This window comes from Muntiacus reevesi, chromosome 4 (assembly GCF_963930625.1).
Source record: "Muntiacus reevesi chromosome 4, mMunRee1.1, whole genome shotgun sequence".
Classification (NCBI taxonomy): domain Eukaryota; kingdom Metazoa; phylum Chordata; class Mammalia; order Artiodactyla; family Cervidae; genus Muntiacus; species Muntiacus reevesi.
Genome location: NC_089252.1, coordinates 33,452,011 through 33,471,684, shown reverse-complemented (window position 1 = coordinate 33,471,684; position 19,674 = coordinate 33,452,011). Strand labels below are relative to the sequence as shown.

At 35.2% G+C, this 19,674-nt stretch overlaps 2 protein-coding genes across 3 annotated transcripts in view; one reads left to right on the top strand and one right to left on the bottom strand.

Moving 5' to 3' along the window:
* The window catches only part of ROCK1 (Rho associated coiled-coil containing protein kinase 1), a 118,802-nt gene that overhangs the window by 80,476 nt on the left and 18,652 nt on the right, over positions 1-19,674 (bottom strand). Inside the window, exon 2 of one of the 2 annotated variants that reach the window (XM_065932490.1) lies at positions 6,336-6,417. In XM_065932490.1, coding sequence (XP_065788562.1) covers positions 6,336-6,417 — 82 coding nt within the window. Of the gene's footprint in view, positions 1-6,335; positions 6,418-19,674 lie in introns of those variants that run through there. The other variant, XM_065932491.1, reaches the window with a different exon arrangement.
* Positions 8,160-8,518, top strand: LOC136167645 (NADH dehydrogenase [ubiquinone] 1 alpha subcomplex subunit 1). The gene has a single exon (XM_065935147.1). It carries the CDS (start codon positions 8,169-8,171, stop codon positions 8,379-8,381), a length of 213 nt encoding a protein of 70 aa, XP_065791219.1. The 5' UTR covers positions 8,160-8,168; the 3' UTR covers positions 8,382-8,518.

The following is a 19,674-nucleotide window of genomic DNA, read 5'->3' as shown; positions in this document are numbered from 1 at the left end:
ATTCACCAGTGATAGTGGCTATGATTTTCTTTTTCTGTGATATCTTTCTCTGGTTTTGGTATCAGGGTGATCGTGGCCTCACAGAGTGGGTTTGGAAGTATTCCTTCCTCTGTAAAATTTTGGAATAGTTTTAGAAGGATAGGTATTAATTGGTCTACAAATGTTTTGCAGAATTCACCTGGGAAGCCACCTTGTCCTGGACTTTTGTTTGTTGGGAGTTTTTAAATTACTGATTAAATTTCAGTGCTGGTAACTGGTCTATTTGTATTTTCTATTTCTTCCTGGTTCAGTCTTGGAAGATTGTGCCTTTCTAAGAATTTGTCCATTTCTTCTGGGTTGTCCATTTTACTGGTATACAGTTGCTCATGAAAAGTGAAAGTGAAAGTCACTCAATTGTGTCCAACTCTTTGAGACCCCATGGACTATACAGTACATAGAATTCTCTAGGACAAAGTACTGGAGAGTTAGCCTTTCCCTTCTCCAGGGGATCTTCCCAACTTAGGGATCGAACCCAGGTCTCCTGCATGACAGGCAGATTCTTTACCAGCTGAGCCACAAGGGAAGTCCAAGGATACTGGAGTGGGTAGCCTATCCCTTCTCCAGGGGGTCTTCCCAACCCAGGAATTAAACTGGGGTCTCCTACACTGCAGGTGGATTCTTTACCAACTGAGCTATCAGGAAAGCCCACAGTAATCTCTTAAGATTCTTCCTACTTCTGTGGTGTTGGTTTTAAATTCTCCTTTTTCATTTCTGATTGATTTGGGCCCTCTCCCTTTTTTTCTTAATGAGTCTAGCTAAAGGTTTATCAGTTTTGGTTATCTTTTCAAAGAGTCAGCTTTTAGTGTCACAGATCTTTTCTATTGTTTTTCAGTTTCTATTTATTTTTGCTCTGATCTTTGTTTCTTTAATTCTACTAAGTTTAGGTTTTGTTTGTTCTTTTTTCTCTAGTTGCTTTAGGCATAAAGTGAGGTTGTTTATTTGAGATTTTTCTTGTTTCCTGAGATAAGCTTGTATAGCTGTAAACTTCCCTTGCTGGGTTTATTTTTTTTATCCAAACAAATTCTCTATCATATTTTTACTTTCAGGTTCATGGATTTTTTTTCATACATACAACCATCTCCATTACATTCTTGTAGACTGATAAGATGTGTTTAATAAGTATGTTTTCTAAAAGATTCATATAATTATGAATCTTATACCCCAAAATCTGTTAAATTCATAATGGTTTACAAACACAGACAGCCAAAAATTACTGTTTTCAAATCTGCCCCTCCTCCTCCTTCCATTGCATACCTCCCCCAAAATATGTTTCTTCAAAAATGTGACTAACTAAAAAAAAAAAAAAAATGTGACTGTCACCAAGATAGTTTGATTTAATCTGGATTATCTTTCTAACCCCTACTTTAAAAGTTCACCTTAAAATCTTTATCAGTTATGTGAAGCTGATATTTTCTTTATAGTCCTCATTATTGAGATACTATAGTTTAGAGTCCAGAGAAACAAATCTACATATTCAGTCAAATGGTCACAGGTTATCTTTTCCCTTTCAGTCCCCATACAGTCTTCAACACAAAAAGATGAAAATACAGCCTCTAATATAATCAGGACTGAAGTTTAAAATATTTCATACTGCTATACCTTAAAGTTGCTATACTTTCCTGAGACTTGAGCTTAATTACTAAAGAAAAAGATCTTATTCCATATTCCAGGTATATTCTTAGATCACTACATGAGATACCTGTCAGCAAAAAGTAACTCAAAACAAAACATTTACATTCAGAGAAATAATTCTGATGTATTCAATAATGAAAACTATAAAAATCCATATAAATTAATTTCAGCAACATGAAGAATACTATCCTATGAAAACCTATTATTCTCTGTGAAATATTACATAAATACAACTTCAGGAGTTGAAGGTGAATGTCACAATGTCATGCAAATGGGAGTCACACACTATGTACCCTTTTGTGCCTGGCTTTTTGGGGGCAGGGTTCCTGGTTTTTTTCACTTACCACAGCGCTTTTGAGATTTATCAGTGTTATTGCACTTATCAGTAATTCACTCTTTCTTACTTTTGAATCCTCCATTACATGGTATACCACAATTTATTTATCTATTTACCAGCTGATGTACATTTGTGTTGCTTCCAATTTACAGCAATTATAGACAAAGGCTCCTTAAACATTCTCATAAGTCTTTGTGTGTATACATACATATTATATTTCTCTTATGTAAATACCCAGCAGTGGGATCCCTGGGTTATGTGATAAATGCATGTATAACTTTATAAGAAAAAGGTCACGAAAGAACAGCATGTATATTATCTATGGTGAAACAGATCACCAGCCCAGGTGGGATGCATGAGACAAGTGCTCAGGCCTGGTGGGCTGGGAAGACCCAGAGGAATCGGGTGGAGAGGGAGGTGGGAGGGGGGATCAGGATGGGGAATACATGTAACTCTATGGCTGATTCATGTCAATGTATGACAAAACCCACTGAAATGTTGTGAAGTAATTAGCCTCCAACTAATTAAAAAAAATAATAAAATAAAATAAAAAAAGAAAAAAGAAAAATAAATAAAAAAGAAAAAGGTCAAACTGTTTTTCAAAGTGGCTCACCATTTTACAAACCAACCAGGAATGTGTCAGAGTTCCGCTCTTCTCCATTTTCACATATACTTGATATTGTCAGTTTTAAAATTTTAGTTATTCTAATAGGTGTGTACTGATATTTCACTGTGGTCATAATTTGCAACCTCCTCATGACTAATCACGTTGAGCAACTTTTCATACGTGTGCTTTTATTTTAGGGGGAGAAACATCCATCCAAATCCTTTGCCCATTTTTAAATTGGGCTCTCTTTTTATTATTGAGTTGTAAGACTTTAGATATCAATCCTTTATCAAGTACACTAAGACCCTTACATACAAATGAGTTCCATTCCAAGAGTATGTTCTTAAGTCTGACTGGTTTATCAGTCTAGCAAAGTAAACCCAAGGTACCCAAATAAAACAATCCACTACATAGTACTGTACTGTAAGAGGTTTACAATACTTCTCATACAAATAATACGTAAAAAATAAAGAAAACATTTTAAATCTTACAGTACCGTACCTTAAAAAATACAGCAGTACCAGTTACATTACTGCTGCTTTTACACTTGCTTACAGACATGCTGAGCCTGAAATAAAGATACTGTACTGGACTTACAGAGTTCTGTGCAGTGAAGTACACAAACGCACAACCACTTGAGAGGATGCATGCATGTGACAATGAATGCCAGGTATGTGAACTAACCTATACGACTGGACATGTGAACACAGGTTCGCATCTTTGAAAGTTCGCAATTTGAAGGTCCATATGTAGGGTACTTAACTGTATGTGATTTGTTAATATTTTCTCCTATTCTGTAAGTTGTCTTTTCATCTCTTGACAGTGTAGTTTTGAAGCACAAAAGTTTTAAATTTTGATGATGCCCAATTTATTGATTTTTTTTCTGCCGCTGTACTTTAGGTATATATCTAAGAAACAATGGTCTAATCCAAGGTCATAAAAATTTATGCCTATGCTTTTTCCTAAGAGTTTAACAGTTTTACATTCTGAATTAATTTTATATGGGGTGTGAAATAGAAGTCCAACTTCATTCTCTCACATATGGATATCCAGTTTTATGAGCACCATTTGTTAAAAAGATTATTTTCCCCTTTCACTTGTCTTTGCAACTATATTCTCCCAGTCAGTGATTTACCTGTTTATGTTCTTAGCAATATAATTCTGAAGAGAAAAAATTTTGAATTTTGACAGTATCTATCTTAAAAAAAAAAAAATGGTTTGTCCTATTTGTGTCCCATCTAAGAAATTCTTCCCTAACTAAAATCCTATATAGTTTCTATGTTTTATTCTAGAAGGGTTACTAGTTTTAGCTCTTACATTTAGGTCTATGATCCATTTTAAGTTGATTTTTGCATATATTGTAAAGTAAGGTTTGGGAACTGAAATCCCTTGTCAAGTATGTTGAAAATCAATTGACTGTATATGTATGGATCTATTTCTGTTCCATTTATCTATATGCTTACTCTTTAATTTCATTACACTGTCCTGATCTTAAAATTCAAAACTGCTAATCCTCCAACTTTGTTCTTAGTTTCCAAAATTGTTTTGGCTATTCCAGACCCAATATTGACATATGAAGGTTAGAATTAATGGTTACTTTATACAAAAAAGCCTGCTTAGGTTCTGAGACCATATGGACTCTGGCTGGGGAATTCCTGACATTTTAATACTGAATTATCCAATCCATCAACACTATCTTTTTTAAGGTTTTCTTGCATTTGTCTCAGTATATGAAACCATTTTCAGTATACAGGTCTTATACACACTTTGTCAAATTTATCCCTAAATTTTTCATGCTTCTGCTTCTACTGTAAGTGGTGCTATATTTGTTACGTTTATTTAAGATTGCTTATTGCTAAAATATCGAAATAAACTGTTTTTTTGTATATCAATCTTCTAGCTTACAATCTCAATGATAAGTTCTTATAGGTCTTCCTGTAGAATCTTGAGGATTTTCTGTACCAAAAAAAAAAAATGCTGTCTGAATAAATTTTAATTCTTCCTTTTTATCTCTATGATTTTTCCTCTTATCTTATTTCACTGTCTAAAACTTCCAGGACAACAGTGAAAGAAGTAATGAAAGAAGACAGAGTTGCTTTTCCCAGTTCTTGGAGGAAAGCATGTAGTAATACACAATTAAATACAATCTGGACTATAGGTTTTTCGTGGCCTCTCTTATCAGGATAAGAAATTTTCCTCCAATTCCAAGTTTGCAGAGAGATATCTGCAAACCAAGAATGAATACTGAATTTTTTCAAGTGCTTTTCCTATATCTACTAAGATGATATTATGGATTTTCTTTTTAATATGTTAATATGATAAATTATACAAATTGATTTTTGAACCTTAAACGAACTTTGCAATCCTGGTATAAATCCTACTCAGTCAAAATTATTACCTAATGCTAGATATGAATCACTAAAACTTTTAATATTAGTCTGTGTATTTTTCTTCAATCTAAAAACTAGACTAAACTACACAGGTTAATCAGTTTAAATAGTTTAGCTTTTTACCTCCATTTTACTTATTAATCTCTACTATGGCTACTGATGTTCCTATTTATAAAATATAATATAAAGGCAAACTTAATATTATGAAAGCAGCAATGTTGCACAGTAAAACCAGTAATAGACTTTTTAAAATGTGTTCCAATTCTTGTGACCAAATTATACTCTCCCACCACCCCCCTACTCTCTGTACTAACAAGCATTTATCCTTTTGCCTCCCATCAAAGAACTGGTCAAGCTTCTCCATCTTTTCAGTTCTTCTGTACTGTTAAGTAAGGAGGTGAAGTAAATTAAACAGCACTAAAATTTTTCTGCAATATCAGTAAGATGTGAGAAATTAAGAAAACTTGTTTAAAAGTTTGCTATTCAGAATCTGGCACTATATTCCAAAAACAGAATTAAGGCTGAAAAAATATTTTTATAAATAAGAGAGAAACAGAAACCCAAAATATTGATAAGTAAAATTCTGAGGCAGGATTTCAAAGTGCAGAAATGATAAAAGAAAGTAAATCTGAAGTTAAAAAGATCTGACTATTTAGAAGAATAAAACTTTTCTAACAAAACATACATAACCAAAATTGGCAGATAACACTAAAACAAACTCAAACTAAATGTTATCAATATGTATGGTTTAGGAATAGATTTTAAAAAATGGAGTGGGGAAGATTTTATGACCAAAATTCTTATTATCAATTATTTAAGATGAAAAATTTCAAACTATTTTATTATGTTTTCTAATCAAATTTTAAACAAAATATCTAATATCAAAATCTTAAAAACATGTTTTTATAAAAGAACATCTGTAAAACAAGTATATGCCAGGTTTCATGAAGAAAATTCATATCTTACAGGTAGGAGCGCTTTTCATATGTAATCAATTCTTAACCTGAAGGTATTAAAATATAACAGCTAATTCATTTATAAAAGAAAAATAGAGAATAAATAAAACATTATTGAAATTCAATGTGCATGTATGTTTAACGTATTTATTTTAACCATTTACTTTTTATTCCCTTCTCTGCAAGATATTTTAGATTTTCCTGATGAGCACTCAAACTTGACAAAGTTTCTTTCCTATTTCCTTCTCATCTGATGTAGATATTATTGATGAAATAGTCAGAGTAAACAGAAAGAAAAAAAGGGGGCCTGAATTATCTAAGTCAATATTTCATTATATATAGTCTAGCATTAACCTCCACAAAAAATTACTTACATCTGCTTAAAAAGTTGTCAATATTTTTGTTTTTTCTTAAGGCAGGAAAATCCAAATCATATACCAAAGCATCCAATCCATCCTAAACAAATAAACAAACAAACAAAGTTAGTTTTTGGATCACACTTTGAACACATTCCTCTTTCATGAGTATAAAGAGTAAAATTTATGCTTTAACATTTAATCTGCTTAATCTGCCTTTCTCTCACACATCCTGCATTCATTTAACACCTTCCACAAGGTTACATGAGTACTAGAAGAAGAGAAAACTCATTTTTATTTCATACAGAGCAGAGGTCCCCAAGTCCCAGGCCAGTACCAGTCCATGGCCTGCTAGGAACCCGACGGCACAGTAGAAGTAAGCAGTTGTCTTCCACAAAACCAGTCCCTCATGCCAAAAAGGTTGGACACTGAATAGTTTTCACTTTCTAACTCTACCAGGCAGAGGAGCAGCAAAATCACCACAAACTGGCTACAAGTGACCTCAACTCATGCCCTTTTCACCATATAAGGGCACGAAATTTTACTTTTCACTTCCCTTTAACTACTGCATTTATTTATTTCATAGACATTCATAAAAAACAAATGACCTACATTTTGGACCACAAATATTTTATAAGGTAGTACCAAGTATTAGTTTCTAAAATGTGAAGTTTAGTACAAAACAAATTCTGCATTTAGATCCATTTTTATGGTGTGCATATAAATATATTGGGTTCTCTTTCTTTCAAACACTTTCTAGAACAACCACTAGTAAGGGACAAACATGGACTTTTACTTTTACTTTTAAGGGACATTTAAGTATTATCTAAGAAAGAGCAGGACAATGCGGAGGTGTACCAATCAGTGTTCAAGTATGAATGCATCTATTCAGATTAAATCTTATCATGTGCCAAAGGGAAAACATTCAGACAATCCCAAGTCATCTTCATTTTACTTAACTGGGGAAAGCTTGCTACAAAAGAGCCCAAAAATAAAAAGCAGCAAAGGAAAACACACCTTCTGGAGACCATGAACAGTCATGTTCATAAAAGTCTGAAATAGAAATTAAAGCTAGGGGAGATATACATTGTGTTAAATCAAAGGTATGAATAACTCCAGCTATTTTAGAACACTTAAAATATTTCTCTAGGAAACTGAAAAGTCTAGTCATATTTCAATAGGTTTTAAAATATATCACTGCTTAGGTTGGAAACTGACCATGGAGAAGATGACTAGTAGTAATACCAACAATGTTGTGGACTGCTTAAAGAGACCAACTAACCCTACTGCTGGCTTTTCAGAATTCAGAGGTTTGTACAGATCTGAAGAAAAAGTCTCCCCACCAGAGCAAGTTCATCTATCCTTGAGACACATTTCTTAGTCTCATAAAGCATTTGAATATTTCTGTTAATGATTTTTACAATAAAGAGATAAGAATCTTTACTTGGTGTATTGAAAACCAATCAATAAATATATTAATTCACTATTTTCTGGGACAAAGTATATTAAATGTATATATGCCCCTTTGACTAGATTTTAAACTCTTTAAAGCAGAAACCACAGTTAACATCTCATTTTCTCCCACAGCATCTTCCAGTGGGCATAAAATGTACATTAAATCAATGATTTTTTCACTCCAGAGCAAATGCATTATATTACTCAAGAAATAACACTTTCCTTATTAGATAGTAAGTTTCAGCAGACCATGTCACTCCAAAAAAAATGCACAGATTATAGAGTAATGCAAATAATACTAGGCCCACAATTTTAGGTTGAATTTTGATAAACATTTCTAGGAAATACAAGTAGGCATAATGCATTAAAAATCAACATATTGGGAACGGCGTCGCGATGTGGTTCGAGGTTCTCCCCGGGATCGCTGTTATGGGCGTGTGCTTGTTCATCCCGGGAATGGCCACCGCGCGCATCCACAGGTTCAGTAACGGGGGCAAGGAAAAAAGGATTGCCCACTATTCATATCAGTGGTATATGATGGAAAGAGATAGGCGTGTCTCTGGAGTAAACCGTTACTATGTGTCAAAGGGTTTGGAGAACATTGATTAAGGAAACGTTTTCCTGATTGATGAAGAACAACTCAGTCATGCTCTTCTATCCCTGCTAGTAGATTATGCGGCATATTGTGTAGCATGCATTGTATTTTGTAGTGTATAATAAAAATAAAAAATCAAAAAAAAAAAAAATCAACATATTATTACATCTTATAATAAGTACTATTTTAAGAGCTCCTACTTCCAAAGACACTTTTCAGTTTTAAAAGGTTCAGAATATCTAAATTTATGACAAGTTGTTTTCTAATATCCAATAAAACATTAGAAAGTGAGGGAAATGTGCATTAAACTTTACTCACAACACATCCTTTCCAATAAATATACTGTAAACTGTCTACAATCTTACTCCAAATAATTTTTTTAAATTACTAAATGTTAGGAAAGAACCTCAAAAAATCCCTTGGTCAATTAACCACTACATTCCATAGTCAAGGCAAATAACAATCAGAAACATTAACTGATTTGTCCAACACCACAGAGCTAGTTAGTAAGTTGTGTTACAATCAAAATATGAACTCTTAGTCTAATAGTTAAAGAAATAACATGACCATGATAAAAACATGATTTAAAAACCCTGTATCTCTAAAATGAAATTAGGAATTGAGGACAAACATGTATATTTAAGTCCAAGATGCACTGTTCAAAAATTAATAGAAAATCACAAGTCATTCTTCTAATTAAAACTAGAAAGTACACTGGTTAGGACTCAAACCTAGGGTCCTGGGTCAAAGTACTACATCTTTTCTAGTACGCCACCATATCCTCTTCTGCATGACCTTCCCCAAACTACCTATGAAATCAAACAGTTTTCCTTGTATTAGAGTTATTTTTCACTTTAATCTCCACAGCTCGATTTCTGATGCAACAACTAAACTGAGCCCCAGAACTGAGCATGACGATTTACTCACCGCATCTCAGATATTGTTGACTCTCCTACCCCAACAACTATTTCCTCCTTCTACCTTCCTAATTCAATTTTGATTTTGTTCGGGCAACCCACCTTTCTCCATGCAACTATGAGCTTCCATGAAGGGAGAGATCTTCCCCAACTCAAGGAGGTCACTTCTAATTTAAGCTAAACATGGAGGCCTATTACTCTTGCCCGTGTTCAGCTTAAGTACAGGAACATGGTAATAATCTGGCACATCAAATGTGAGGGGAAAACCTACAAAAAGGTTTCTGGGGAAAAGTTTCTTCTCTCCTGAAAGAGATACATGTCAGAGATAGTCTCTCCTTTTATGAGAAACTGTCTTATCTCTACATGACACTTAAACAACAGCAGCCACCTTGGGGCCTCAAGGGAAGTTGGCAGGAGACAAAGCCAAACACAATGAGGACGAGAGAGACGAAAGATGGAAGGAACTCGAGTCTACAATGACGCTTTTGAACCACTGAATTAATCTACCCTGGAAACTATCCTTCCCATCCTATCTCAAGATAATACATTTTCCTTATGGTTTAATTCAATTTACATCGGATCTTCTACTTCTTGTAACCTAAATGAAGTAAAAGTCACTCAGTCGTGTCCGACCCTTTATGACCCCATGAATTGTCCAAGGAATTCTCTAGGTCAGAATACTGGAGTGGGTAGCCTTTCCCTTCTCCAGGGGATCGATCGAACCCAGGTCTCCTGCACTGCAGACAGATTCTTTTCCAGCTGAGCCACAAGGGAAGCCCAAAAATACTGGATGGGGTAGCCTATCCCTTCTCCAGCGGATCTTCCCGACCCAGGAATCGAAGAGGGGTCTCCTGCATTGCAGGCGGATTCTTTACCAACCGAGCTATCAGGGAAGCCCCTGTTGTGACCTAGAGCACCCTGAAATACATCTAGTTCATTAAATGCCAATGTAGGAGATATAGGACTTGTTGCACCGAAAAGGTGAGAGAATCATCCATTCAAACAGTGAGACCAGGGGCAAGATGGGGGGGGCTGACAAAAAGTGTCACTCTTTGGTAATCGTTGTTTGTATAACTGAGCCTCAGTTTTCTCTTTTATAAAATGGAAATAACTCACTATAACTCAGAAAGGCTCTGTGAGAGTTAAATGAGTGAAGTATTCAACCCTTAAACAGTTCCACTTTTCACTCTACTTCTCTAGTTGACATCTGAAAGCTCTACAAGTTAGTCTCATACTGACAGAAATGACATTAAGAGAAAATAGGTATTTTGGTCATGTGGTCATTTACTCAAGAGTAAATCTCAGGTTATGATACTAAATCCCTTCTGAGTGTAGAAATCCCATATATAATTACAAGTTGTTTTTTTAAAAAAAAAAAAACAATGCATCTGACTATTCTTAACAATAGAATTCTCACAAGCATCTGTTAATGGAAAACTAGTGACCTCCACTAACTTGTGCACAGTCACCAGGACTAGGTATCTGGCCCTATCACCATATACTTTGATTTTACAATTGCAGGAGACGGTATACAGTTTTTCAGTATCATTCATAAGCCAAAATTATATTTTTTATCAGAGAAATAGAAGGGGCAAGATGGTATCCTTCTAGCATAATCTAAGGTATATACCAACAGAGGCTATAAGGGGAGTCAAAACACTGAGATTGGGGACAGGGATGCAAGCTTCCACTTTAATGGAGTAGAGAAGCTACACAAGGTAATACAACCTTAGAGCAGGACAAAGAATCTTGACTCTTATTCAATACTCTGAAGCTCTGTAAAATAATGGAGAATAAGACTTGCCACTTCCTAAAGTCCATATTCTAGTACCAGAATTCAGAACCTTAACAGAAATTAACATTAATTATTATCCTCCCATAATAATCAATTATTATGGAGAGGAGTCAATGTCAAAGAATTACAAAAATTAAATCCTTTGCTATGTATATTTGAACAATGATAGCAGACCAGTTATGGCAGTGTATTTGGAAAGAGGCTAGTCACATTAGAGAAGTATTGAATAGTTTCACATAAACACACAAAGGCATCCATAATTAACGACAAGTATAACATTTTATAAGAAACTCAAAAGAATGGACATTTCATATGTCTTAGAAAGAGCCAGTGTGAGAAGCGGGGAAAGCACCAGTAGTGTTATCTCACAACAGAGCTTAAGTAAAGGAGAAGCAGGAAGAAATTACTCAACTGAACACCGTCGCAAACTTCAGTCTCTGGGTAGTTCTGAATTACAAAAGTAAGATTCCAGTGTAAAAGATCGTTTAAGATTAGGTCCATTAGTAATAATACACTTGTTATAAAGTACAAGAATATAAAGGCGCTAGGAAAGAAAAATATACTATGTATAAAAAACTTCATATTTAAGTAAAATTTCAAAATCAAAATCGTTACTATTCTAAGTAAGTTTTTGAGAAACTACCCCCCCACGCAAAAAAAAAAAAATTAAAACTAAGGCAGTAAAACAAGGACTTTTGAAAATCAAAAACATTTTTTTTAACTACTGTCAAATATTTGATGACAGGCGGTGTATCACTTAAAGAAAATACTTTGGGTTCATGTTAATCTCTTTGTTAGGTAAACAGATAAGAAATTTCTCAAAATTAATCAGTGATACGAAAATGGAAAAAGAATTTCAGCAGGAAATTTTAACAACTTCTGATATTAAACTAAAATATGTTTAAGCAACGTGACATTACCATATACATGGCAGTGCGTCCTAGGATAATTATACAACAAAAAATTTAGTATTCCAAATACTTAGTTAATTAAACATACTGTGGCTTTTCCCAATCAATCTCAAACTATACCTTTGCAGCCTCATCTTTCTCTACATGCATGTATCGAAGCTTGAGTCATACTGTGCTAGAGTCACCTCCCATTGCTCAGTCTACCCCACCGCCTTTTTACCTGCTCTTTTCCCCAGTTGGAGCATGAATATTTCTTATATGCTGCTGCTGCTAAGTCACTTCAGTCGTGTCCGACTCTGTGAGACCTCATAGATGGCAGCCCGTCGGGCTCCCCCGTCCCTGGGATTCTCCAGGCAAGAACACTGGAGTGGGTTGCCATTTCCTTCTCCAATGCATGAAAGTGAAAAGTGAAAGTGAAGTTGTTCAGTTGTGTCCAACTCTTGGCGACCCCATGGACTGCAGCCCACCAGGCTCCTCCATCCATGGGGTTTTCCAGGCAAGAGGACTGGAGTGGGGTGCCACTGCCTTCTCCTTTCTTATATGCAGACTGCCTCAAATGTTTGTGCTGCCTTCCCCTGCACTCTGAGAAAAATGTTAAAAAATAAAACACTTCCTATGCACAGGAATTACTGTACTTGTTATAATTATTTATAAGTCTGCCTTGAGAAAACAGAAAGAGTAGTAGTAGTAATAATGCTGATGATAAAAACAGTAAAATACTTTGTCTCTGGGAGCTCACTGGTTAGTAGGTAGAAAAAGTAAATAATATGGGATCCTGAGTATTACAAAGTACACAAACAGAAAAAAGACTGCTTAACTGGAGCTTCATAAAGGACATGAAGTATCAGCTGACAGTTATTTCTCCTTAGCCATTCTTTAAATTGAATTACAGTCCATTCACAGTGCTGCATTACCTTCATGTGTACAGCACAGTGGCTGAGTTACATGTGTATCCATCCTTTTTCAGACTCTTTTCCATTACAGGTTATCACGAGACACTGAATACAGTTCCCTGTCCTTGTTGTTTATCCATTTTATAAACAGTAGAGTGTATCAGTTCATCTCAAACTCCTAATTAATCCCCCCATCTCCTTTTATAACCAAAAGCCTGTTTTCTATGTCTATGAGTCTGTTTTGTAAATAAGTTGACTTGTATTATTTTCTAAGATTTCACATATAAGTTATATCACATTTGTCCTTCACTGTCTGACTTCACTCAATATGATAATCTCCAGGTAAATCGACGTTGCTGCAAATGGCATTATTTAATCATTTGTTATGTCTGAGCCTATATTCCACTGTATGTATGTACACACACACACACACGCACACACACACACACACAATCTTTATCCATTTATCTGTTGATGGACATTTAATGGTTCCATGTCTTGACTTTTGTACACAGCACTGCTATGAACACTGAGGTACATGTATCTTTTCGAATTAGTTTTCTCCAGGTTATGTGCCCAGGAGTGGGATTGCAGGATCAAACGCTAACTCTTTATTTTTAGCTTTTTAAGGAACCTCTATACTGTTTTCCATAGTGGTTACACCAATTTACATTCCCATCAACAGTGTAAGGAGGGTTCCTTATTCTCCACACCCTTTTCAACATTTGTTATCTGTAGACTTTTTAATGATGGCCACTGACCATTGTAAGGAAATACCTTATTGTAGTTTTAACTTGCATTTCTCTACTAATTAGCAATGTTGAGCATCTTTTCATGAACCTGTTGGCCCTCTATAGGTCTTCTTGGGAGAAATGCCTCTTAGGTTTTCTATTTTTTTTTTGATTCAGTTGTTTGTATTTTTGACATTAAGCTGTATGAGCTATTTGCATATTTTGTAAATTAATCCACTACTGGCAGCATCATTTGCAAATACTTCCTCCCAGACCATAGGCTGTCTTTCATTTTGTTTACCGTTTCCTTTGCTGTCCAAAGCTTATAAGTTTAATTAGGCTCCATTTGTTTGAGCTTGTTGATCTTTAAAGAAGAGAATTTGAAAAGAGCAAGATGGAGGTGGGGTAAGGCAATCTAAAGAGAACAAAGGCAAGAAAAATTTAAAGAATGAGAATAGGATGCTCTGGCTCCATAGATATGAGGAAGAGGTGGTGCGGGAAACAATGCTGTGAGGATGGGTTACAGAATGTGTATTAAAGGTATAACATACCATGCTAAGAATTTTGGTATTTCTGTTATTGGAACCATAGGAATTGTAGGGAGAGGAACAGTGACAAGACTAGTTTTTATTTTACTGAAGTCTGACAATGATAAAGACAACGGATTAGAAGAGGAAGAAACAGGTGGGAAAGGGAGCGGTCAGGAGCATACTGTGGTAATAATAAAGCACAAAAAGATCCAAGTCTGCACTAAATGGGGGCAACAGGAATGGAGCATTAGAAGCAAAAGAATCTGAAGAATGACTGAAAGAGGGACAGGAAGGATTAAGAATGAGTATCTTCTAGTTTAGGTGAGTAGAGAGTGACTTCATTAACCAAGGCAGAGAATACATTTTGGAGAGGAAAGATAAAGATTTTAGATATACTGAACTTGATGTCCCTGTAGAATACTACCATTTTATGGATAACTAGATGACAGTTCAAAATATGAGTTTGAGTTCAACGGAGAGACTGGGCTGTGATACAGATTTGGAAGTCACAAGAATATATTTAAATCATGATAACAGATGCAATTACCCAGGAAGTGTAAACCAAGGGGAAAATGGAAAAAAAGTGAATAATAGCCTCCAGGGAAACATTAACATCTGAAAGACAAGCAGAGCAAACATGACCAATGAGCAATGAGAGATGGAGAAGGAAGATATAACAGTGTCATGAAAGCTGAAAAAACTGCAGAAGGAACTTAAGAGCAGAGCAAAATGCAACAGAGAGATCAACTAAAATGAAAAATGCAAAAGAAGCCAAATAAATTGTAATTAAAATGTCACTGATGATAGTTGCAGAACGTAATGCCACTGAACTGTACATTTAGAAATAATTAAAATGGTAAGTTACATATTCTACATATTTTGCTACAACTTTTTTTTAAAGTCACTACTGTACATCAGCAAAGTGGTGGACTAGGAAACTACAAACTCTCATTCCCCTACAGCGGGGCGGGGCGGGGCGGGGGGGGGGGGGGGGGCGACCCACCAGCAGCTCCATAAACCAAATTTGTAGGAGTTCAGGAAAACAGGTTTACAGCAAAAAAAAGCAAACATCCCATGGAGTAAAAGCCAAGTTCAAATGGCAGGAAAATTTGTGACATGTTTACTCACTGTTACCCCACTCTCTCCCAAAGTGGGGAAGGTCTTGGTCTTGAGCAGGTAACAGGTTGGTTCCCACTTCCCCACCTTGAACTGGAGGGAGCAGAGCGAGACCATATTTGTGAACTGCTGTGTATGCCTGTTTTAACCTATCTGAGGGATGTCTGAAGGACCGAGACAAGGACCTTTCAGTTCTGTGTAACTAAGAATACAGGCAGACAAAGCAGTGCGGGCAGAGCTCATAAAAGCTACCAGAAAACTACAAACCCCACAGACACCTGAGGCAAGAGGTTACAGTAGAGGTGTACAATAGACCACCTAGGCCCAGAGAAGCTAGGGTGAGACTCTTGGGGAAGCTTTTCTTTTAAAGGTTACTATCGACCTTAAACAGAATGCTTCTCAGAATGGAAGGGGCATAAACCAGCTTATAATGGATAGAAAGGCTAGTGGAAAAGGAACAAATGAAATAATGGCCAAAAGAAATGAGAAAAATTAGAAGCTTGCATGATTTAAATTTAAATTTGATGACATATTTTTAGGTAGAGGAGACATACTTTTAAAGAATAAAAATGATTAAGTGAGGTTCCAAAAAAATCTGAGGGAGGGCAGAATTAAGATACAAAGTTGAGACATCAACCTTCTAAAAACGAAAAATATTTCTATGTAAACAGTATCACATCATAAGCACATAGAGTCATATTCCAATCGAGAACACTTGATAGTCATGTGATCTTTAGCAAGTTACCTAAGCCTTCACAGCCTCAATGTCCTCATCTGTAAAATAAGTATAACAACAGTAACTATCACATGTGAAATGTGACCATGTAGGGCTGCTGTACTGTAAGAAACTGATACATCATAATAAGTCATAAAAATATACTCATGGGTAATTTCACAGAGGATTTTCCTCCCCATCATTTTACAGTTTACAGGTATGGGTGAACACAAGCTAGATTTTGTGTGGGCATGACTAACTGAAAACTTTCAGATGGTTTCACTTTATTTTGGGGGAAGAGAGTTTACTTTTCAAATTTTTCCTTCAAGTGTCTGATTCGTTTCTTTGGGGAAAAATAAAACACGTCATATGTTCAGTTAGCAGTAGCATAAAAATATTTTCCAATAAACCTAGACCTTCATTTGTAAATGAAAGTGAGAAAAACAAACTGATTTTCAGCCAACTATATTGACTAATAAAAAATGAAATGCACTTTTCCTTCCCAGTCTGAAGCCTTTTGATGAGTCACAGAAATGGCTTGTGGAATCTTCATTTTTCAGAGTCCTCGTTGTCACTGGGTTGGCACATTTCAAAGAGCCAAATCTACTGGTTATTTTAATAAGCACCAATGTGTGATCTTGACTATTTAATAAAGAGGAAAGGGATGCAAAGCAGTGTTTCCTTTTAAAGGCAGCAAAATGAGTCACTTGCCTGTGTGCTTCATGTCACCCTAATCAACACATGTAGTTAAAATGTGGAATAGTTTTTCAGAATGATTACATTTGTTGTTGAATTAAAAAATAAAATAATTTTTTAAAAAAATACACAGTTCATTGCTATCTTCTTAACGTTCCTATACAGATTTTCACAAAGCCAGACCTTGATCAAAGGTGGTTGGGGGTGGGGGGAATGAACAGAGACTCAGAGACCTATGTAATCATAAGATTTAATGTCACTAGAGGGCCAGAAGGAGAAAAGAAAGATAATGGGACTGAAAAGGAGTGAAATAAATAAAAGCTAAAAATTCCCTGTATTCAGCAAAAGACCTAAGCCTCTAAACTGAAAAAATTAATAGAACATAGCCAAAGAAATCCAAACCAACAAAAAACCTGTCCAAGTAGAATTCCATATCCAGAAAAAAAACCAGGATATTCTCAAATGACAAAAAACTGAGAGATTTGTGACCAGCAGATCTATCCTAAAATGACAGTTTAAGAAAATTCTTTTTTATATATTTATTTTTAAAAAATAATTTAAAATTTTAATTGAAGTATAGCTGGTGTACAATAATAAAGGAAATTTTTCAAATAAAAAAATGATAAAAGAATGAATCTTCAGATAACAGAAAGAACAAATGAAAAAGTAAAAATAGGGATAAATACAATATATTTTCATCCTCTTGAAAGTTGAAGCAAAAAATTTTAATATTACCTAATTGTTTCTCATTTTATATAGATATTTAAGATGAATATATTATATACTAGGAGGGTAAAGGAACATAAAATTTCTACCCTTTCCTCAAACCAGTAAAATGTCAACACCAATCCAATGTTGTAAATTATACATGTCTAATACCTACAGCAACCAAAAAAAGAAAAAAAAAGCTATACAAAGAAATACACATAAAAGCATTATAGATAAAGAAGCCTGTTTCCACCATTTGGTTGGAAGAATATGATGAACTTTCATTTTTAAATTCTAATTCTGGAACATAAGATTACATCATAAGTTGCCAAGGATAAAATCAGAGGCGTCTACCCACGTACCAGACCACCGTGATGCAGGTGTTTGGTCTAAAGGGGCTTTTTCAAAACTCTGTGAGTCAAAGAAAGGTTGTGGAGGCACATGTCTACCAAAGCTCTCAGACTTATGACTGGAAAGGATTCTTTCCTTTGAAGCCTCCCCAGCTTGTGTGAGCAGTTGAGAAAGCAGAGTGACTGTCACCTCATTATATGAAGACCCCTGAGTTAAGAAATGACTCAAGCCTGAAGAGGCTTCCTTCTTCGGTCACAGTGATAGCTAGCCCCGTTCACATTCCAACACACACACACACACACACATGCAACAACCATCATCAGCTGCTCAAAGAAGTGATACTGGACTAGAATGGAAACAGGGCTTAGTTGTAAAATAAGAGCTTGGACTTTCAGCATAATATGATAAGTCCTTGGGATGTAACACAGCACGGTCACTACAGTTAACAATACCGTATGAGTATCTGAAAGTTGCTAAGAGAGCAAATCTTAAAAGTACTCTTCATATATAATTCACTATATGAACAAGCTAAAGAAAAAAAATCATGATATCAACAGATGCAGAAAAAGTATTTGATTAAATCCAACTCCCATTTATGAGAAAAACTCTCAGGAAACTAGGAATTGAGGTGAACGATTTCTCAACTTATAAAGAATATTTAACAAAAAACCCTGAAACTAACATCAAACTTAATGGTTAAAAAAAGTGATGATATCCCTCAAAAATCAAGAACAAAAGCAAGGATGTCCTCTCTCACCACTCTAATTCAACACAGCACTGAAGCTTACAGCCAGCTCAATGAAGTAGGGGAAATAAAAGACATACAGATCAGAAAAGAAGAAAGTTAATCATTTATATTTACTAATATCATCATTTATGCAGAAAATCACAAGGAAACTACAGAAGAAAAACAAGCAAAAACACCAAGAACTAATAAGTGAGTTCCACAAGGTCATAAGACATAAGGTTAACACACAAAAACAACTGTATTTCTATATATTAGCAATAAACATGGAGAAACCAAAATGTAAAATACAATGCCATTTATATCTACTCAGGTAAAGGAATAATGAGGAATAAATCTAACAAAATATGCAAAGAATTTATGCTGAAAACCACAAAATATTGATGAAAGAAATTTTAGAAGGATCTAAATAAATTGAGAGACATATAGTGTTCATGGACTGGAAGACTCAACATGATAAAGACGCTAATTCTCCCAAAATTGACATTAAGGTTTAACATAATTCCTATCAAATACCAGCAATAGTTTTCGTACATAATGTAGATATAGGCAAAATTTTTCTAAAATTTATATGGAAAAGCAAAGGAACTAGAAAAGCTAAAAAAATTTGAGAAAGAATAATCTAGAGGAATAACTCTGCCCAAGTTTAAGACTCACATAGCTACAACAGTCAAGACAGTGCGCTATGCATGGAAGGACAGACATATGGTCCCCTGTTGGTGTCTCCAGGAGACTGGTTCTACAACCCCAGCAAATACCTAAATCCACAGATGCTGAAGTCCCTTAAATAAAATAGCACAGTGGAATTCCCTGGCAGTCCAATGATTAGGACTCAGTGCTTTCATTGCCAGAGCTGGGTTAGATCCCTGATGAGGGAACTAATATCCAGCAAGTTGTGCAGCGCGACCAAAAAACCCAAAAACGCACAGCATTTGCATATACCATCCATACATCCTAGATCAAACCAGCTCTAGAGAACTTTTAATACTTAATACAATGCAAATGCTACATAAATAGGTGCAAATACACTGTAAATGCTATGTAAATAACTGCTGACTATAGGCAAATACAAGTTTTGCTCTTTGAATATTTCTGGATTTCTCTAATGTTTTCAATCTGCAGTAAATTGAATTTGTGGATGTGGAACTTATGGATAAAGAGAGCCAACTGTATAGATGAATGGAGCAGAACAGAGAACC